At 30.3% G+C, this 20,009-nt stretch overlaps 2 protein-coding genes across 2 annotated transcripts; one reads left to right on the top strand and one right to left on the bottom strand.

Annotated features, from left to right (window-relative positions):
* The first annotated feature begins 5,819 nt into the window (after positions 1 to 5,819).
* Positions 5,820 to 9,469, top strand: LOC140880011 (protein disulfide-isomerase-like). Its single transcript, XM_073284051.1, has 11 exons — positions 5,820 to 6,088; positions 6,405 to 6,435; positions 6,518 to 6,805; positions 6,884 to 7,069; positions 7,166 to 7,291; positions 7,598 to 7,732; positions 7,834 to 7,953; positions 8,106 to 8,223; positions 8,442 to 8,554; positions 8,823 to 9,060; positions 9,264 to 9,469. The coding sequence occupies exons 1-10, from the start codon at positions 5,835 to 5,837 to the stop codon at positions 9,054 to 9,056; spliced, it is 1,605 nt and encodes a 534-aa protein (XP_073140152.1). The 5' UTR covers positions 5,820 to 5,834; the 3' UTR covers positions 9,057 to 9,060; positions 9,264 to 9,469.
* A 57-nt stretch (positions 9,470 to 9,526) lies between these two features.
* Positions 9,527 to 10,774, bottom strand: LOC140880012 (protein DOG1-like 3). Its single transcript, XM_073284052.1, has one exon. It carries the CDS (start codon positions 10,677 to 10,679, stop codon positions 9,801 to 9,803), a length of 879 nt encoding a protein of 292 aa, XP_073140153.1. The 5' UTR covers positions 10,680 to 10,774; the 3' UTR covers positions 9,527 to 9,800.
* Between the last annotated feature and the right edge of the window lie 9,235 nt (positions 10,775 to 20,009).

Below are 20,009 nucleotides of genomic sequence, written 5' to 3'. Positions count from 1 at the left end.
TATAACACGACACATTACATATTTATTTTAGAAATATATTCATTAATTTATATGGTTAACCGGGAACGAAAATTTTATTTGAGCTCTTTGATCCTACATGTATTTTCATAAAATGGGTACAAATATTAAAATCGTGGTAATATTATATCATATTCAAAAAAAATAAGTAACTGTTTCAGGTCTGAAACAAAATTTAAGAGTTAGTATCATATTAGAAAAATTTTATTAACATAGGTTATTATAATACATACGTTTTTTATTATGTTAAACACTACTTCATAAATTAATTTTAGGACATAAATCAGTATGTTTAGAACCAAAACAAAACAATTTTTGCACACTAGTAGTTTAATAAATTTAAGTACAAAACTATTCAATCTACGTGTCAATTTATATATTTATAGTATCGACTGACTCAAATTGAATACAAAATCATGATTTATATTTTCAACTTTTTAGAGATGAAGTGTAAACACAATTTTTTTTGTAGATGCGATACCATTTGTATATCAGATATGAAACATTTGGTACTGAAAATTCATACACACACTCCTACTATTCACCTTTCGAAAGATATATGAGACTAGAGAGTGTTGACAGTTTTTTTGTGAATCAAAAAGTGTTATAATTTTTTTTAACAAAGACTGAATCATAATCAAACACATAACAAATAAAATCCCTCAATTAATTTGTAACTTTTATATCAAAAACCTTCGTATGGGTGGTTTGGGGTGAACTTTGTCGGCGAAAACATGATGATCTTTGTTGACGAAACCTATACATGTTAAGTGGTCATCCTCTGTTGGCTTAGTTTATTAATGTCCATAATACCATATTATCTTATTCGCATCTCAGTTACGAGGATTTACAGTTCAGATTGATAAAACCTAGACAAAGGCAGTTTCGATTGGATGTTTATGTTGGTTTTGATGAGGCTAGAGGGAAATTTTCGATTGGGGCTATCATTAGAGGCCATTGTGGGAATATTGTTGGTGCGACACGTCGACAACACAGATAATTCGACAGAGCCTTATTACACGGTTTACTACTCTGTGTAATAGTCAATATCTCTAAGGTTGGGATATTCTTTGATTCAGTGGCTGTTGTTCAATCAATTTGTTCAGATTCAGATTTTTTTGGGCCGGATGTAGCTGTGATTGATCAAATTAAAGGCCTACTTTTGGACGCTAAATTTATTGGAGTTTATCATGTAAGAAGATAAGCTATATATGCAGTACATGTCTGGCAAAATTCGCTAGCTCTATATCTCAATCCATAGAATGAATTGATGTTTGTAAGACGCTTCTTGGTTACAAAAAGTTGTATCTGCGGATAATTTGAATTAATGCAATCATTTTATCTTTAAAAAAAACTGTTATATCAAATACAATGAGGGCATACTTGATATGAGAGAATGAGTTAGGAATGGAACGTGCATTCTCATCTTATTCCTATTACATATCCTTGGTAATTTAGTTTTGGCATGGTAATGAGAATATCCATTTCCATGAGAACGGCTAATTCAATTATTTATGGGAATAGTTGTTTCATCTGTTTTGGATAGAAATGATCATTTTCACTTCTCATTTTCATGTTTATATACAAATATTTTCATATTTAAATTATTTAAATTAAACTAATATTAACCAATATAATTATAATAATTATTATAATAATATATTATAATATACATATAAATAATTATATTATTATTATATTAATAAGAATAATTTTTTAATATTATGATTTATTTATTTATTATTATTTATAAAAGTATTAATAAAAATATTATTATTATTATATTATTATCCAATGTTATTTTAATAATAATTAATTATTATTATTTATTTATTATCATTACAAAATATTATTATAATTATATCTTATTATTTTAATAAAATAATAATTATTATAAAAATAAAAATTTGTATTGGTTAAACTATATAATGATAATTTTGTAGGAATGAGCGCTTGCTTTTTACCCAAAGCTATAGCTGGTGGTAATGATGAAGTTCAAATTTTTTAAACCGCACAGCAGCCCAAGCGCCATAGTTCGATCGCTCTACCAGCAGGGACAATTATTGCATCTCAACAATCTCTCTCCCAATAATTACACTCTCATTGAACTCAAATATTTTAAACCGCACTACGAGCAAGGACAATTATTGCACCTCAACATAATTTTATAATAATTAATACATCATTAATAATAATAATAATAATAATAAGTGTTTAAATAATTATTATTTTGAATTATGTAATTAAAATATGATTTTATTATTAAAAATAATTTGATTTCATTCATTTTTCATTTGTTTTGGTACAAATCATCAGATGTAATATAACAACCATTCAATTCTCAATCTTATTTCATTTCAAAATTGATTTTATTCCTACTTTATTCTTTTTCAACGTAACAATCATGCCTTGAGATTATATTCATTCTTTTTTAAAATTAATGTTCTAAGTTCTAATTTCTTATGTTTTTTAATCATTAATTTATTATACTTTGTTTTATTTATTAAAAAAAACAGTGGTATTCATGGCCTCGTGGGGATGAGGTGTTTTAGAGGGGAAAAATTTGATAGTTAATAGAGACCATAAATAATTTGTGTTAATGCCTCAATTTTAATTATAGTAACGTGTGCAAGTTATCTGTAACTGAGGTTTGATGTCTTTTTTTTTTTTTTTTTTTTTAAAACAAAACACCAACTTTATTACTAAGAGTCAAAAGCAATTACATCAGAAACAAGATAAGATGAGGGTAAGACAGGCCCTCACGACCAGACATAAAACCAGCTGTTCGAGCTAAAGCATGAGTTGCGTGATTCGCTGATTTACAAAAAAAAAAAAAAAAAACAATAGAACAAGACTAGTGTATATCCACGGCTAGGAATATTCTACAGTCTTCCACAATCAAACCAAAATAAGAAACATCGCTAGACTTTTTTAATAAAGCATCTATAACCAGTTTTGCATTTGATTCCAAAATGATGTTAGCCACATTAAGCTCCTTGATCCAGCTAAGGCCCTAAGGGCCTCGCAGATACACATAGCTTCGGCAAGCGTCGGATCGAAAGCTTTTAAAAAACAGTCTTAAATAACAGCAACAATTGAACCCATTATTTCTAAAGAAATATCGTTTATGTTTATTTTATGTCTTTTAATTTTCTCAAATATACATTTCTTCATATTCTACATACACGTAGATATTCCCTCTAATTAACTGTATAGTTTCTAATATTTTATATTAATAACTATATAACACAATACATAGCATGAACTGCATTATTTTGCTCACTTGGTTGTTATTTATATTTATACTCTTACATAAATAGTTGCTTACTTTATGATCACCTTGATTTGATGTGTCAAATCACTCTAGTAATCTTTTTTATCTGATTTTTTTCTCGAATTGCATGAGCTATCAGTTCTTATTAAATTATATATCCATACAAAATATTTAATAATGACTCTCACGTACAACTATAATTGAATAAAAATAATGTAAAACTAGTATCTAATGAAATCAAAAAAATAATATTATCATTTACTTATACAAACTACGATTATTATTTCACACACTCAAATGCGCAATATATATACAAAATTCTCCAGTTATATTATAAAACAAGAGACTTTTTGATTGGTCTACTTGGTAAATGGTAGTATGATTCTAATGAAATAAATCCAACATATTACATATCGAGATTTGCATTATTATTTTTTGGATTATTATATATATTGTTATAATATTAACTGTACAAACAATTGAATTTTGAAATGGAGGTAATAAGAAAAATATTTTCTCTTCAAAAAAATTAAGAAAAATATTTTTACTATCTTGTTTCACGTGATTGTAATACGATTTTGTGCAAGAATTTATCCACTTAAAAACAAAATTTATGGAAAAAAAATAGGAACAATTATTAAGGGAAAAGAATTACCTTTTATTCAATGTGATTACCCTATAAATTTGAATGTTTTGATATAGAGCGTAAACACTACGTGATCAAGTCCGACTCTATCCTATAATTAATTAATAAAAATTACAAACAAGGTCATAAATTTATATAATTGGTAGGTTCTCTAACCGACAGAAATGTAACATCAATTTGACTTCTTGTATAATTTATAATAGTGGTGTTATACTTTACTAATCAATGCAATTTTTATTAAAACTATAAACATTCGATTAAATGCTTTCAATACTTTTACATTTATTTTCATTGAAAATTAATTATTTTCCCCCAAGTTCATAATTTTAATCACCTGAAATTATATAGGTTAGTTTCTAAAGCTTAGGGTGAAGTTGGATACAAAATTTCTAACTTAAAAAAAAAACACTTAAAATAATTTCAATGTTTTAAAATGTTTTAATTTTTTTAAAAAAAAAAATAAATAATTTTGACGTTTGAATAAATATTGAACAGTGTTTTTTAAAAAAGTACTTTAACTGTTTTTTAAAAAAACTATTTTTGCAATCAAATGCTTTATTTTTAAGAAAAACATTTTTTGTAAAAACATACAAGTGATTCTTTTTTATTGACTTCTCCAACTGTAAGCTTTGAGCCATCGGTGCTACCATCAATTTTTCACATTCCAATAGTCCAATAAAAAGACTTCTATGCTCCTAAGGAGTTGTTCAAGTTGGTGGAGTAGGTGAACTCTTGGCCACAGATCAGGAGTTCGATTCCCCTATCAAGTATTAACATCTTCTTGGACTAGCTTGTCACACAGTGCTTGCATAGTGTAATTTAAAATAACGATTGCGGATTCCCACGTCACAAAAAAAAAAAAAACTTCTATCCTCTCGCCAATTCCAAATCTCGTGACTTATAAGTTATAACTAACTAATCGAACCTTTTTTATAATGCAATTATATATATATATATATATATATAGAGTTTTGTTATGCTGTCCACCAATCATGCCCAACTCCATGTCCACCATGTATAAGTCAACTCACCTATTGTACTAATCAACTCAATTATTGTACATAGTGGGCATGGAGTTGGACATAGTAATGGGCATGAAAGGTGGGCACTTGAAAAAAACTATATATATATATATATATATATATATATATATAATATTATCGAGTTCGTGCCAGCAGAAAGATAGTACCATAATATTAAATTCAATGTTCCAAATTTGTCATTTTTCTGTTACGGTTCTCTAAGTTTTCGATTTTGTTTATGTTTCTAAGACAGATTGTGTTTTTCCTTTTGATTTCCTTTTTAAATAGTACCCATTTTGCATCGGATATGTCATTATTTTTCCGTGGCACATTAGTAATTTTAACTCGAAAAAAAAATGATAAAGAAGAAGACCAAAAACCAAAACTAAACTAAATTCATAGTTATGAAACCAAAATACAAAATTAAATACTTGTAAGATATAAAATACAAAATAAGCAAATCTGGAGACATCTTGATATAATAATTTATAAATGGAAAATAATCATAAACACCACATAATCGAACATTTTATTTAAGATGAATAATTTTGTTGGTCTCCCTCAAATTCAAAATCCAATTCATATGGAAAGTTATAATATTATTCCCATTATACATGAAATAATCAGATTTTCTCAATAATATAAATATTGGGAAATATGATTTTTTTTTAATGAAATTAACCAATTTTTAGACCAGGCAGGAGTCAATAAATAAAATCTAGACCATAAATACCACGAAATCCTTTTCACTTTATTATTGCACCTTATTCAAAAATCTATACGTCCCTTTATCCAATCACATACATCCACGTCATCAATTTTGCCACGTGGGATTCGTCCGCGGCAACTCTATATAAGACAGTCTTCCACTGTCATGCAAATTCCATACCTCGTCTTCTACATTCTCACGCAAGAATTGCCTGTGGAATTCAGAGATAAGGTGGCGGAAATGGAGGCTAGGGTTTGGGCTTGCGTTCTATTTCTCTCGTTGGCGGTGTTCCTGTGCGTGTCTCCGGCGGCGGCGGCGGCGGAGGAGGAAGGGGAGAAAGTTGTGACTCTGGACCACTTGAATTTCTCGGAAGTCGTAGCGGCACACGATTTCATCGTCGTGGAGTTCTACGCTCCTTGGTATATCATCCGTGTGGATGTGTTTCTGTTTGTGTTTTTTATATTGATCTTGATTTTGGTTATTCGCTGTCTCTGTAATCGGATCTTGCATCGTTTCTGACTGTGTGGAGAAAAGCGGTTAACTTTGTTGTTTTTCTATCGGAAGAAAAAGGAATTCGGCGATCGATCGGTTTTTAGTTTGTTCACATTGTTTTTTCGTGTTTTGTAAAATCTTTGTAACGAGAGTTTAGTCCAAAATTTGTCTGTGCAAAATCAGAATTTGTGTATCTTCATCTTAATTACATGTTCCTAATCCTTTTCTTCACTTCTGTAACAGGTGTGGACATTGTAAGGCTCTTGCGCCGGAGGTAAACATTTCTGCTGTTTTTTTTAGGTCGAATTTTTATAATGTCTTCTTCTCGTTGATCGTCTTCTTATTTTTCCTTTCAGTACGAAAAAGCAGCATCTGTTTTGAGCAGCCATGATCCCCCCATTGTTCTTGCTAAAATCGATGCCAGTGAGGAATCAACTAGGGAATTAGCCACTGAATACAAGATCCAGGGTTTTCCTACCATTAAAATCTTTAGAAATGGTGGGAAAGACATTCAAGACTATAAAGGCCCGCGTGAGGCAGATGGCATTGTTAGCTATTTGAAGAAACAAGTTGGTCCTGCATCTGTTGAAATTAAATCAGCGGAAGATGCTGCAAGTCTTATCGATGACAAGAGTGTTTTCATTGTATATCATTTTGCCTTAAAAACATCCTTTTTTCGGAGTTAACAACCCAATTCTTATCATTTTGTTAATGCCTATTAGGTGGGGGTGTTCCCAAAATTTTCTGGAGAGGAGTTTGAGAATTTCACCGCTTTAGCGGAGACTCTGCGCGCTGATTATGCTTTTGGTCATACCCTCTCCTCTAAATTCATTCCGCGGGGTGAATCGGTCAGCAAGCCAACTCTTCGCTTGCTCAAGCCATTTGATGAACTAGTCGTTGATTCCCAGGTAATTCTTACTCTGTAATTCCAGTAAACGATTTTCGTCCGGAGTCCCGTTAGAGTTCCTAAGTGGTGAACTATTCTTTCAATCACGATTTTGCAGGATTTTCAAGTTGATGCTATGGAGAAATTCATTGATGAATCTACCATTCCAATTTTAACTCTGTGGTCTAGTGATCCAAATGGTCACACCTATGTTAGCAAATTCTTTAGTGGTGGCACAGACAAGGTAAGCTTAATTCTTCATTTTTTTAAAGCGGCTTGACAATTGATAATATGTATGAAATTTATTCATCGACGTGGCTGACGTGGCTGACTTGGAAAAAGTCTCTCCGTAGCATCGAGAACTAATACTTGAATGTAATGCGATGTTCATCCAAAGTTCTAGTTTGTAAGCATCAATCGGGTAATATTGCAAAATAAATGTTCCTCATGCTAATTCACTTGCCCTGGAGACATCTTCTGCTGCTTGAGATCGTTTTCTGGACATCATTGAAGGTTTTATGTTGATCGAAAAGTGATGTTATGTGCACAGGCCATGCTATTTGTGAACTTCAGTACGGATCATGATGCTTTCCGGTCAATCTACAAGGATGTTGCTGTCTCATACAAAGCAAAAGGCATAAGTTTTCTGTTGGGGGACACTGATGCCGGTCAAGGCGCTTTCCAGGTTGTCACTATGTCTCTATCTCATACACCTTCTGGCCCTTTTTTCTTCTTGCATAAACAGTTAAAGATTGCATGTATTTATTATCGTATTCTGGATGGCAGTACTTTGGACTTAAGCCGGAGCAGGCACCTCTGCTTATCATACAGAAAGTCAACGGACAGAAGTATCTCAATCCAAACGTAAAGCCCGATCAAATTGAGTCATGGGTGAAAGATTACACGGTATTTATTTTGCCTTTTGGTGGTAACCTATAGTGATTGATATCTGGTTTGGATTGGGGAACTCCACCTCCTTGCAAATATGTTAATTAAATCAATCGGTGAAATCGAGTGTTGAACTAATACTTGTGTTTTTTTCCTTCCAATGCTAACAGAATGGGCTAGTGAAACCTTTCGTCAAATCCGAGCCTATCCCGGAAGTCAATGATGAACCAGTCAAGGTGGTCGTTACTGCCAGTCTAGAGGACATGGTTTTCAACTCTGGAAAAAATGGTTTGTACATGACCTTTTAATCATCGCATCTAAATTGATTTTCATGCCACTATCGTTTCAAACTAGCTCTGCTAGTCTTCGAAAAATTTGTCATCTTATCCTGTCACTTAATTGTTTGTACACTACCTCATCTGTTGCGAAAAGAAAATATGCTTTCAGCAACAATTGAGCAAATTTACATTGTCGGAATCATGATGATCTTAAGGTTTTTACTACAGTTCTGCTCGAGTTCTATGCACCTTGGTGTGGGCACTGCCAGAAGCTGGCTCCAATTTTGGAAGAAGTTGCTACTTCGTTTGAGAAGGATCCTGATGTTCTGATTGCTAAATTAGTAAGTTCCCGTCTTACCTTGTACCTGTTCTTCCAAGCATGCACTAGTGTAATGGTTTCGTGCACGATTTCATCGACTCACTGGCAGTCACGTGCAATATGCCCTGGGACAATTTGTGGTTTCTATCAAAGTTTTTTAAGTTCATTTAGACTCGATATGAAAACTGCGTTCAATACTCTGCAAACACTTCCTACATTTCTCCACCCTTGTAAGTGGCACGGTTAGTTTTACATAGACTAAAATCGATTCATTTATGGTCTCTTCTCAGGACGCGACAGCTAATGATGTCCCGAATGATTCCTTTGAAGTTCAAGGATTCCCTACAATTTACTTCAGATCAGCAAGTGGTAATCTGTCGCAATATGACGGTGAAAGAACGAAGGAGGACATAATAGAGTTTATTCAAAAGAATCGGGATCAGCCTGCCGAATCAACCTCCACTGAATCACAGACCATCAAATCTGAGTCAACAAAAGAAGCTTCTGTCAAGGATGAGTTGTGAGAAGGTACCTACTTTGATCTTCAAATTTAATCTTTCTTCCGTAAACTTTGGTGGCTCGTGTTTGGCTTCTGCAGCAAAACTAGAATCACATGACGCCATATTCTAATCAAAAAAGTCTTCGCAAACTCGTTCCACGTTAAGTGTTTTCTTCATTTGTCTCGCAATTTCGATCAATTCTGGATGAAGTTCTTGTATTTGAAACCTCAGGTTATCTTGACGCCAGGCTTTGCGAAGATAATGAGTACACACACCAGTGGGGGCGGATCCGAGTCTTTGTTCACCGAGTTCTTTCTATTTCAAATAAAATGTTATGAGCCAAGTAGTTGTATTACCAGTAGTTAAACATCACAAACCATCTTCTGTAATGGGACATAATTTTATCATCAATTTTCAGATTACTCAATCATAAAGAACCTCTTGTGCATCTTTGAATCTAAAATAGAAAGGCTCATTTAACTGAAAAAAGGTTGATATTAACCACACTACTTGACCCAGACAAAATCTGGACACAGAACCATTCATAAGACAACTTAGTTTCACTTGTGGTCACTTGGTGATACACTTCTTTTTTTTTGTTTTTTCACCAAGAACCCCATTTTCGCCTACTGTAGAACTAGAACAGCAACCAAAACATCAACTCCATCTGCAAAAACCTCAACAACTACATTCTGCAGTAGATTACCATTCTAGGGAAAAACTGGGAATCCTAGCTAGCACATTATTTATCACTCGTCCTTACATCTATTACTGGCTACTACTTCCAACTTCTCCCCGCTGTTGATTCCTCGCTTCCTGCCTTTTCCCCCATTCATGAAGCCTCAAGTGCAACTCCGCAGCAGCAATCAAGAAATGCACACCCTGTTTAGGACTCAGAACGCCCATTATATCTTTCAGAGTTTTCAACCTCAAGTTATCTGCCCTTTGCAGGATTCTGCCCAGGCCTGCCTCCTTAGGCGCCAAAGTCGCATCGATGCGAACCTCGTCCAATGCACCTCCTCCCTCCCTCATCAGCTGCGTAGCAGAATGAGTTAACTGGACCATAGTCGAGTCCGCCACGGTCTCCTGCAGCTTGGCATGCTTCTCGGTTATCTCCTTCTCCATTCTTATGGTCTCTTGCTGCAATTCATTCACTCGTTCGAGCTGAGCCGGCGAAAGATCGCCCAAGTCACCCGTGCTGATCCCTCGCATCAGTTCTTGGAGCCTGGCCTCCAACTGCAGCCCGGACTTGGAGTAGAGCAAGTGGAAGGCCATGCTAGGCCTCCACCCGCCAATCCACAAGAAAGCATCCTCAAGACTACTCCTCCACGAGGGGTTAAACATCGACATCACGTCGATTTTCGCCCACCTCGATTTCGCCTTGTAGTAATGCTCGTAATGCTGGATCACACGTTCGATCACCGGGCGTAGGATCCTCTCCTCATCCCCCCCTCGCATCCCCTGCGGGCTGTTCCGGCCCCGCCCCCGCCGCTGCTCGTACTCCGTCAAGGCGGAGACAAGTTCTTCGAGATGCTGGCTTTGCTCGACCAGCCAACACTCGAAGAAGTTTTGGAAATTATGGCTTTCTTGGGTCATGTTTCTGAAGGCATTCACCATGTATGCACCGCTGTTTGTCGGCAATGACATGGCGGCGGGTGAAATCTTAATCTTCAAGTCTAAAGATTATTTGCCAACCAGAGTGATGGACATGCCCCCCTCGAGGAAACTGGTTTCCTCGACTATTTATAGTAAGCTGTGGGGGGATACATAGATTACTTAGGCATTAAGGTAAAAAAAAAAAAAATGAATGTGGATCCACTCGGTTTCTTGAGTTCGTGCGATTCATTGCAACTAACAGAAAACATTGAAGGCTCCGAAGTTATACATTTCTAAAATCGAGGTGGTCTCATCATTGTAATTGTTCGGTGTTCGGTGCTGATACAGATTTTGAATACTGCGTACTACATATTCTTTCCAGAAATTGATATATATTAAAATTATACTATAATTGTTTGGTGTTCGGTGCGTATTGTGTGGACAACTCTTGTAGACAGACTCTTTCAAAAAAATATTGACTGGAAAAATCGAACTCCTAACCTTTGATTAATAGTTCACATGCTCTATTAATTTGAACGCCTACTTAAACTTATCCAATCTAAGTATTTTTTTTAGGAGAACTTTTATAAAAAAACTCACTCTAACTAACTTGGTCCATCAATATTACGTGAATATAAATTTATATTTACAGTCATCCTACTTTAAGTACTAAACTAATACAAATATCGACATAAAAACCTTGCCACATTTAGAAGAAGAAATTCGCAAGTAATATAGCTATAAAACCATATTTTATGAATTTGGATCGATTTTCTAAAACCCAAAAATGGCATAACACGTGTATCGTGTGTGCAGATCACTAGTACTATATATATACACACATCACTAGTACTATATATATATATATATATATAGCTAAATGTATTAAAGGTAGGACACTAAAGTTTTTTCCAAAAGTACCCATATATTATATAGATGAATAAATCTTTTGTGGGAAGGTATCACATATTTTTTTTATGTGAGACGGGTCGATTCTATTTATATTTAAAATAATAAGTAATATATTTATCATAATAAAAATAATATATTTTTATGGGTATCTCAAATAAAAAACACATCTCAAAAAGATTGGTAAGACGATCTCATATAAATTTTTGTATATATGGATATATACATTTGGTTTTATGTATATGTATATATTGAGTTTTGATATGGTGAACACCTATCATGTGTACTTATGTGTGCACTTGCTGATGTGACGTTCACCTATTGGATGTAAAGGATGACACGTCAGCGGTGCACACAAAAATGCACATCATAGATGCTCATAATATTAAATCTGTGTATATATTATAGATAATTTAAATAAAATTTTAATTTATGTACAGATTGTACACATTGCTTTAAAAAGAAAAAATCATAACAAAAAAAAACACAACTAAATTAATTATTGAAAAATAAAAATATATGTTCTATATTATTTTATGTGGACGGTTATGCTAGTTTAATAAAATTTAAGAAGTCTCGTTTTGCAAAAGAACCACTTGTTCCCAAATCTCCCTCAATAATCACACTTAACGCCGGTTAAAGGCTTTCACACGCCCATTTAGTTGTCGACCTCATTAATTAATCAATAAATCAAATACAAATGTGAATTCTCCGCTTGAAAAGATGAACTAAATCCACTATTTTTAACTTTCGGTCATAGAATTGTTGAAGTACTGAAAATGATAACGTAATATCAGAAAATTTCATTAAATTACGTCATCAAGTGAAACAAGATAATCGAAATTTAAACTTATAATACAAAATCCAAATTTTTTAAAATTTGAACGATGTGAAACATAGTTATGTGATAAAATTATTTTTCGAACAAAAATATCATGTTGTCGTTGGTGTAAGTTTACCTACGTAAGTTACCGAAATTTGCAATAAAATAATAAGGCGGTCGCCTGGCCGCCGTGTTGCTCGTCTGGAGGAACCCATTTCTCAGTGTACATGTGTAGATGAATGTGTACATCTTCTACACGTAATTATGGGAAAAATTAAGATGATATTCAAAGGTAACGAGATGTTATATTTAGAATGGCATTTTAAGTTTGTATTTGAATGGATGGATTTGAAATCTATGATTGATTATAGTTTTATATAAAAATTTATGTGAGACGGTTGCATGAATTAATTTCTGTGACGAATCTCATATTTGGATTATCTATAAAAAATATTATTTTTTATGTTTTAAGTAAAAATTTTGGATTGTTTTACCTGTCTCACGGATAAATATTTGTGAGACCGTCTCAAAAAAAAATTATTCATAGCTTTATTGTTTGCAACGAAATAAACGACAAATCTTGAATTTTTACCTTTTTTTTACATATTAGTAATTAGTAATATGTAAGTAAAATAGATTTCAAATGAAACTATTATTGGATGAATTTTGAAATCTAATATTATCAACAAGAAATTTTATATGCTCATGTGAGTGGTGGGTTTTAATTTATTTTGCAATCTTACTTTTCTAGTCAACAAAATACATTTAAAATATTGGATTTCAATCCAATTCGTGACGACATGCATTATTCAACGACAAACATTTATCACTTCATTGAAGTTGATATATCTTTCAATATTGAACCTTATATATATTTTATTTATTATTTATTATTAATCTATGGTAGAATCAGTCGGGGGCATGAGAAGCGGTGGTTTACCCTGCGGCGGATGTCAGCGGTTCGAGTCCGCTTATCTCCAACTCATGAACTTAGCCGATACAAAGCTATATGATAGCACCCAATTTTTTCGATTCGACAGTTCGATCTATGATTTATCATTCATGGACGTTGATAAGATCCATCCATTTAGCAGCACCTTAGGATGGCATAGTCTTATAAGGGCGAGGTTCAAACGAGAAAAGGCTTACGGTGGATAGTGGATACCTAGGCACCCAGAGACGAGGAAGGGCGTAGTAATCGACGAAATGCTTCGGGGAATTGAAAATAAGCATAGATTCGGAGATTTCCGAATAGGGCAACCTTTCGAACTGCTGCTGAATCCATGGGCAGGCAAGAGACAACCTGGCGAACTGAAACATCTTAGTAGCCAGAGGAAAAGAAAGCAAAAGCGATTCTGTAGTAGCGACGATTTATTAATTATTAATTATTAAATATTCATATCTCGATATATCTCAAATTACTTATGAAAATACATTGAAGTTTATTGATCTTTTAATGAGTCTTATATATATTTCTATTCTATTACCCTATTACCTATTTATACTTAATACTTAACTTAACTTATATAAATATATAAGTTTGAATTATAATTTTTTTTCAATAAACTCATTATTTGAATAATTAATATTTTTGTTCTTTTCAAGATTTTTAAGGTCTTGCATATATTTTATATATTAGTAAATTTATTTATTCAAGGTAGATTAATTTTAATATTTAATTCATATTATTTTTTGTGTCAATTTATTTATCCAAGGTAAATTAATTGTTAATATTTAATTTATGTCCTAAATCTATATTTTGACATTTTTGATAATGAATTTACAATCGTGTCCTCATTATTTCCTTTAATAGCTATTATTGTTGTCATTTACAAAGGATTTTAAGGTTTTTTATGTCATTTTATATATTAGTCAATTTATTTATTCAATTTAGATTAATTGTTAATATTTAGTTCATATCATTTTGTGTGTTCATTTATTTATTAAAAGTAAATTAATTTTTATATGTAATTCATGTCCTAAATCTATATTGTGATACTCATAAAAACAAAAATTATTATTGAAAGTTACCTTAATTTTTGCTCTATAATAAATTTTTTTAAAAAATAATTTTTTGAACTTATTTCAACTTTATCATCATAGTTCCTTTTTTTTAAACTTTACTATATTTTTTAACGTAATATTTTGATTATTAATTTTAAGAAAACTAAAAAAATTAAATCAAACCATTAAATTTCATCATTGTGTTCAAGACAAGTGAAATCATGTTATAAGTTGAGGTTCAATTTTATTTATATAGAAAATGTACTCGATTCGTTTATTCAATCATTCATTTATTTTTTTGAGATTTGATAATTTAACTAGACTTTCTGATATTTTAGTTTTCAGGAAGATATATTATAAAACAAATGGTGATGACTAATTGTGTATATTTTTTAAATTTTAGGGACTACAGATGTAATCGACAACATCAATTTTTTGATGTCCAAGGTAAAAAAAAATACTCATTTTGCCCTACTAATTTAGGCTTGTATTAAGAAAATATTTGGAAAAATAAATTTCTCATTTTGCCCTTACTTAGTGAAATTTTTATAAAATAAAATAATTATACATTTTATAAATTTAATAGGGACAAATTGGCAACATAGTAGTACAAATGATATTTAATATGAAAAATATACTATAGAATTGAGAAAGATAAAAAAAATAAATGTAGTTTAAATAAGCGATATATAGAGAATATGATTATAATTAAGTTTTATTTTAATGTTTGTACTACAATATAATACTTGGCTAATATAACTTATTAATGTTACTTATGAAATCGCAAAAATTTGTGTGACAAGAAGTTGAAAAACATTATACTCAAATTGATTTTTATTAAAGGTGTCAAAACGGGCCAACGGGACGGGCCGACCCATAACTCGTCGTAACTCACCATTAGGCGGGGCGGACAAACACCAACTGATCCCACCTATTTTAGGTGGCGGGACGGGCCAACTCGTGGGGCTCACATGTAAATTGGTGGGTTTTTGCGGGACAACCCGTAATCCACCAGAACCCACCATTAGGCAGGGCGGTGCGGGCCGACCCACCTTTTGGACGGGTTGAAAAATTTTCAACCCGTCAATTTTGTATGGCGGGGCGGGCCAATCCAACGAGCTTAGCCCATTTTGGCATCTTTAATTTTTATTTCAGACAAATTATTCTTATATCTAAGTTACTTAAATACTTGAAATGTTGAGAATAAAAAAATTTAAATTGTTTAAAATATTATTTCTAAAAAAATATTTTTCTTCACATTTTTATCTGCTCATGTTTTTTACAAATAATATATTTAATATACTATTCTTAGAAATTATAAATTATTACAATCCATAAATAAATATTTTTTACATTATATGTATATCAAATTTAAAACAACTCGATTGGATTAATATTGAAGAAAAATAAGCAGAAAACATATTAATGTCTTATCAGGACATTGTCGTATAAAATAATGATTAAAAAACTATAGGTAATGAGATTAAACGACATAAAATTATTCTCTTCATATACTTGATAGAGGTTCAAGAAATATTAATATAATATATTTAGACTAGAAATTATGTTATTAACGATAACAATAGAAAAATTAAAAATAATTTATTTCTATAGTTATAATCTCGGATATGAAGAAAAAAATATAATTTAAAATAATTTTACCAGTTTCACTAAAGCTAATACTCTGAAGCATTGTTTGAAACATAGGATATGATAAGTAAATGATAAACAATATAAGGATAAATTAATAATAAGTAAAATGATATGATATTATATATATTAAATGTTTGGTATGATTTTAATAAGAGTGATTAAATTTATGTATTGGATTGTAATGACAAAATTAACCTTATCATAATAAATTTTATTTTTTTATTGTTATTCAAGATCTTGCACATGCATAAATGTAATAATTAAATTTGGATTTTTATAATATTTTTTTGATTGAAATAAATTTATCACACAAAATTAAAAGGATACATAGTTCACTTGTAGCATTTATCACGGACTCACTGACTTATCATGAGCTTTTAAAAATGTATCAAGCATGCGATAAGAGATGATAATTTATTAATCACTCACTTATCAAGTGTACCAAACTATGTCTAGAAGTTTTTTGAACAAAATATTATAAGATTAATTTGAACAAATAAAAGTATAAAAAAAAGTTTGGATTGATTGTTGCACATTATATGAATTTGATTTCTGATAAAAAATTTTTTAAAACAAGAGTTTGATGAACTTATAAAAATATGTATATATGTCATTACATAAATAATTATTTGTATAATTGAATTAAATACTCTTAGTATATATTTGTATATACTACAACACACAGAGTTTATATTATAAAAATACTATTTTTATTTATATATTTTTTGTTAGGATATTGATTATATATATATATATATATTACGTTTTTCAATAAATAGATAATATATGTTATTTTTTAAAATTGTCAGTTAAAAAATAAATTAAACTCAAAATATAAATATATAATATCATTACAAATTTTTTTTTTTATCAAGAACCGACAAATATCACAAAAAAGTGAAAGATGTAATATTTTCATTTCACCTGTTAATTGAATATTGAATCATAGTTATTGAAGTATAAACTTGTCAATAAAATATATAAAACGTGATTATAATAAAGATAAATATTTGAAATTTAATAACTTCGATGTCAATCAAATAAAATTATAATTACGTACAACACATATATATTTTTCTAATATTATTAAATATTCATGTTTCGATATCTTAAGATACTTATCAAAATTTTTCATTGGATGTCCTTGGACGCTCCCGAGGAAAGGCTTGGCCAGCAACAATAAAATTGGATAAATTTCACTTATACGAGGACATATATATAGATTGAAACATATAATAATGACGTATTGATTGTATTATTATTATTGGAGGTTTCAGTAGTCGCTTGTTTGTATCATGGTTTTGTTTTTAATTTATTTTTGTTTCATAAATTTTGTAATAAAAAAATATTTTTAAAATAACATAAAAAGTAAATCAAAGTCTGGAAAAAAAAACTAGGACATTGTTGATGTATTACAAATATCCAATGACTATTTGTACAGATATAGCTTATGATTATGATTATTATTATCATCATCATCATCATTATTATTTTTTATCGGAATCATCATCATCATTATTTTCTTTGAGAGTTATTATTATTATTATTATTATTATTATTATTACTATTTTATAAAATTTGAGCCACTTTAAAAACCATTTTGGTAGATTTTGATGACAACAAAATATATTTACCATTTAACCTTTGATAGTTATTTAAAATTTTATATATTTACATTTAAAAAAAGATAGTAAAAATAGGTGAAAAAAAACTAAAAAAAAAACTATCTTGCATTTTGAGAACTGCATTCTACCACATTATTAATAACTGCACCCACTTTTCAGAAAACTGCAATTAATTTGGTTTATGTCATATTGACCACACACACATATCGTGTGCACATTTACTGGTTATTATTAAAAATGCGGCCCACCTTTTTCGTGGATCTCTATCTTAATTCTGAGGGTTACAACGCCAACTTCGATGCTGGCTTTGCTAATTTTAGCACCCCACAAAAATTCATTTTGGGCCATTGATTCTAGCACAAACCAAATGCTAGCCTCCAGGGCTGATCAAATATAATGAAATCCGCCCAAATCAACGGAGTTGAACCGCACCACATCATTATGTTTAATTTTTTTTTTTTTACCAAAACTGTGATGAAAAAAAAAAAGCAAACTGCACAGCATAATATGGTTTGATGGCAATTTAATAGAAAACCGTACCGATTGCACCACATAAATAAATAAATACTTTTAAAACTATTTATGATATATTAATATGTGCATGTATATCGTTTATATAATTTATTTTAAATTTAATAGAGTGATTCAATTAAACAATATTATGTCTATACTAATTATAATATTATAATAATGATAGTTCTATCGAAATTTATGTACAGAAAAAAGACTATGTAATATATCATAGGAATTAAAAATTAACTTTATTTCATCAAATATGTTATCCCCAAATTAAATCATGAAGTTCTAAACAAAAAATCATCATTTGTAAAATCTTTCTATAAGTTTAAAATAAATATTTAACCTAATTAATCAACTACAATATAAAATCATAAAATCTAATTTCATTGTATTCTCTCAGTCGCTCTTAATTCCGCCATTTAATTTTATTTTCTTGTCTCAACTTTTTCTTAATTCTCAATCTTTAGTTTATATTCTCTTGGAAAATTTGTGAAGATTTCAAATCTATTGAAAAATATGTACGTAATTCAATGTATTGATTAAAATTCTAAATATGACTTTCAAAAATTTGTTTCTCTATAATTTTATTTTTTAAAACAGTTTTGTTTTGTCTTTTTAAATTTTTTTTTAGTCTTGCATGTTGAAAAAATATGATGAGATTTTTTTACATTTATTTTAGAATTTTTTTCTTTCTTTGCACGTAATATACTTTGAAATTCGAAAATAATATTCAATGGAGCATTCAATTTGAATTATGAGATTCCATGATTAAAAAATTCACTATTATTTTATGTCATTTATTTTTTTAAAAATTTAGAGTTTTTGATTGTTTTTTATTTGAAAAACAACTTTTATGATTTCATGTCGCAGTGAGCAAAAAATATTCTAATCATTAAATATTTTTATATTAAATTAAATTTTTTGATGTTATTGTATTCATAATATATTCTTGTCTACTTCGTGATCATTCTTCTTTATTAAAAAAATGTTAAACCGTCCGAAACCGCCCGAAACCGTCCCAAACCGCATATCTACATTTATATGAAAAATCGCAATTTGAAATTGTCTTTGAAACCGACTGTTGATTGCAATTTGGTTTGAATTTTATGAAAATACCGCCCAAACCGCACTGTGATCACCTCTACTAGCCTCGACTATACCCATTTTATGTATGATGATAAAATTATAAAATTACTATTACATTTTTTTTTGGGAAACTAAAATTTATTACATTGAAAGTATCTTTTATAAACATTATTATGAAGACCTTTAAAAAACAATTATAATGAAATTAAAATAAATTTATGTTCTTAGTTTTATTAATATTCGCGCTCAATAAATCCTGTTTACACAAAAAAAAATATAGATTATGAGTCTATGAAATTTTTTGAATTTAATGAGATTATATTCTAAATAATAATTAAAAAATAAGATCAAATACCAAACTTTGAATTTATGTGAAGTTGAGTAAAAAAAATTTCGTCAATACATTGGTAGAGACGGATCAATCGTAATAAGCCAATTGTAGATTCAAACTAAAAGAATAAAAAAAAAAATTTCCTTCAAAAAATACATGCATTTCTACATTTTTGAGAAAATTGCATTTTTAGTTCTATATGTTTGTCATTTTGCGATTTTGATCGTCTATATTTTTCGATTTTAGTTTTAGTCCGCTATCTTTAGTTTTGACAATTTTAGTCATTTTTTTAATGTAACGCTGATGTGACACCAATACAGTGCTGATGTAGAACTGACGGTCTATAGTACCACGTAAGCATTTTCAAATAAAAAAAGACTGAAATTGCCAAAAATCAAAACATGCAAGACTAAAACTAAAATATGAACACA

This window comes from Henckelia pumila, chromosome 2, assembly GCF_033568475.1.
Source record: "Henckelia pumila isolate YLH828 chromosome 2, ASM3356847v2, whole genome shotgun sequence".
In the NCBI taxonomy this organism is placed as follows: Eukaryota; Viridiplantae; Streptophyta; class Magnoliopsida; order Lamiales; family Gesneriaceae; genus Henckelia; species Henckelia pumila.
The sequence above is the reverse complement of the archived record's forward strand: the minus strand, read 5'-3'. Positions and strand labels throughout refer to the sequence as shown.

Excerpts from the sequence above, each read along its gene's own strand:
- LOC140880012 (XM_073284052.1), bottom strand. The coding sequence starts at position 10,679 with ATGTCATTGCCGACAAACAGCGGTGCATACATGGTGAATGCCTTCAGA.
- LOC140880011 (XM_073284051.1), top strand. The coding sequence starts at position 5,835 with ATGCAAATTCCATACCTCGTCTTCTACATTCTCACGCAAGAATTGCCT. Across the intron at positions 7,070-7,165 it reads AACTAGTCGTTGATTCCCAG|GATTTTCAAGTTGATGCTAT; the intron begins GTAATTCTTACT and ends ACGATTTTGCAG. Across the intron at positions 7,733-7,833 it reads CCGGTCAAGGCGCTTTCCAG|TACTTTGGACTTAAGCCGGA; the intron begins GTTGTCACTATG and ends TCTGGATGGCAG.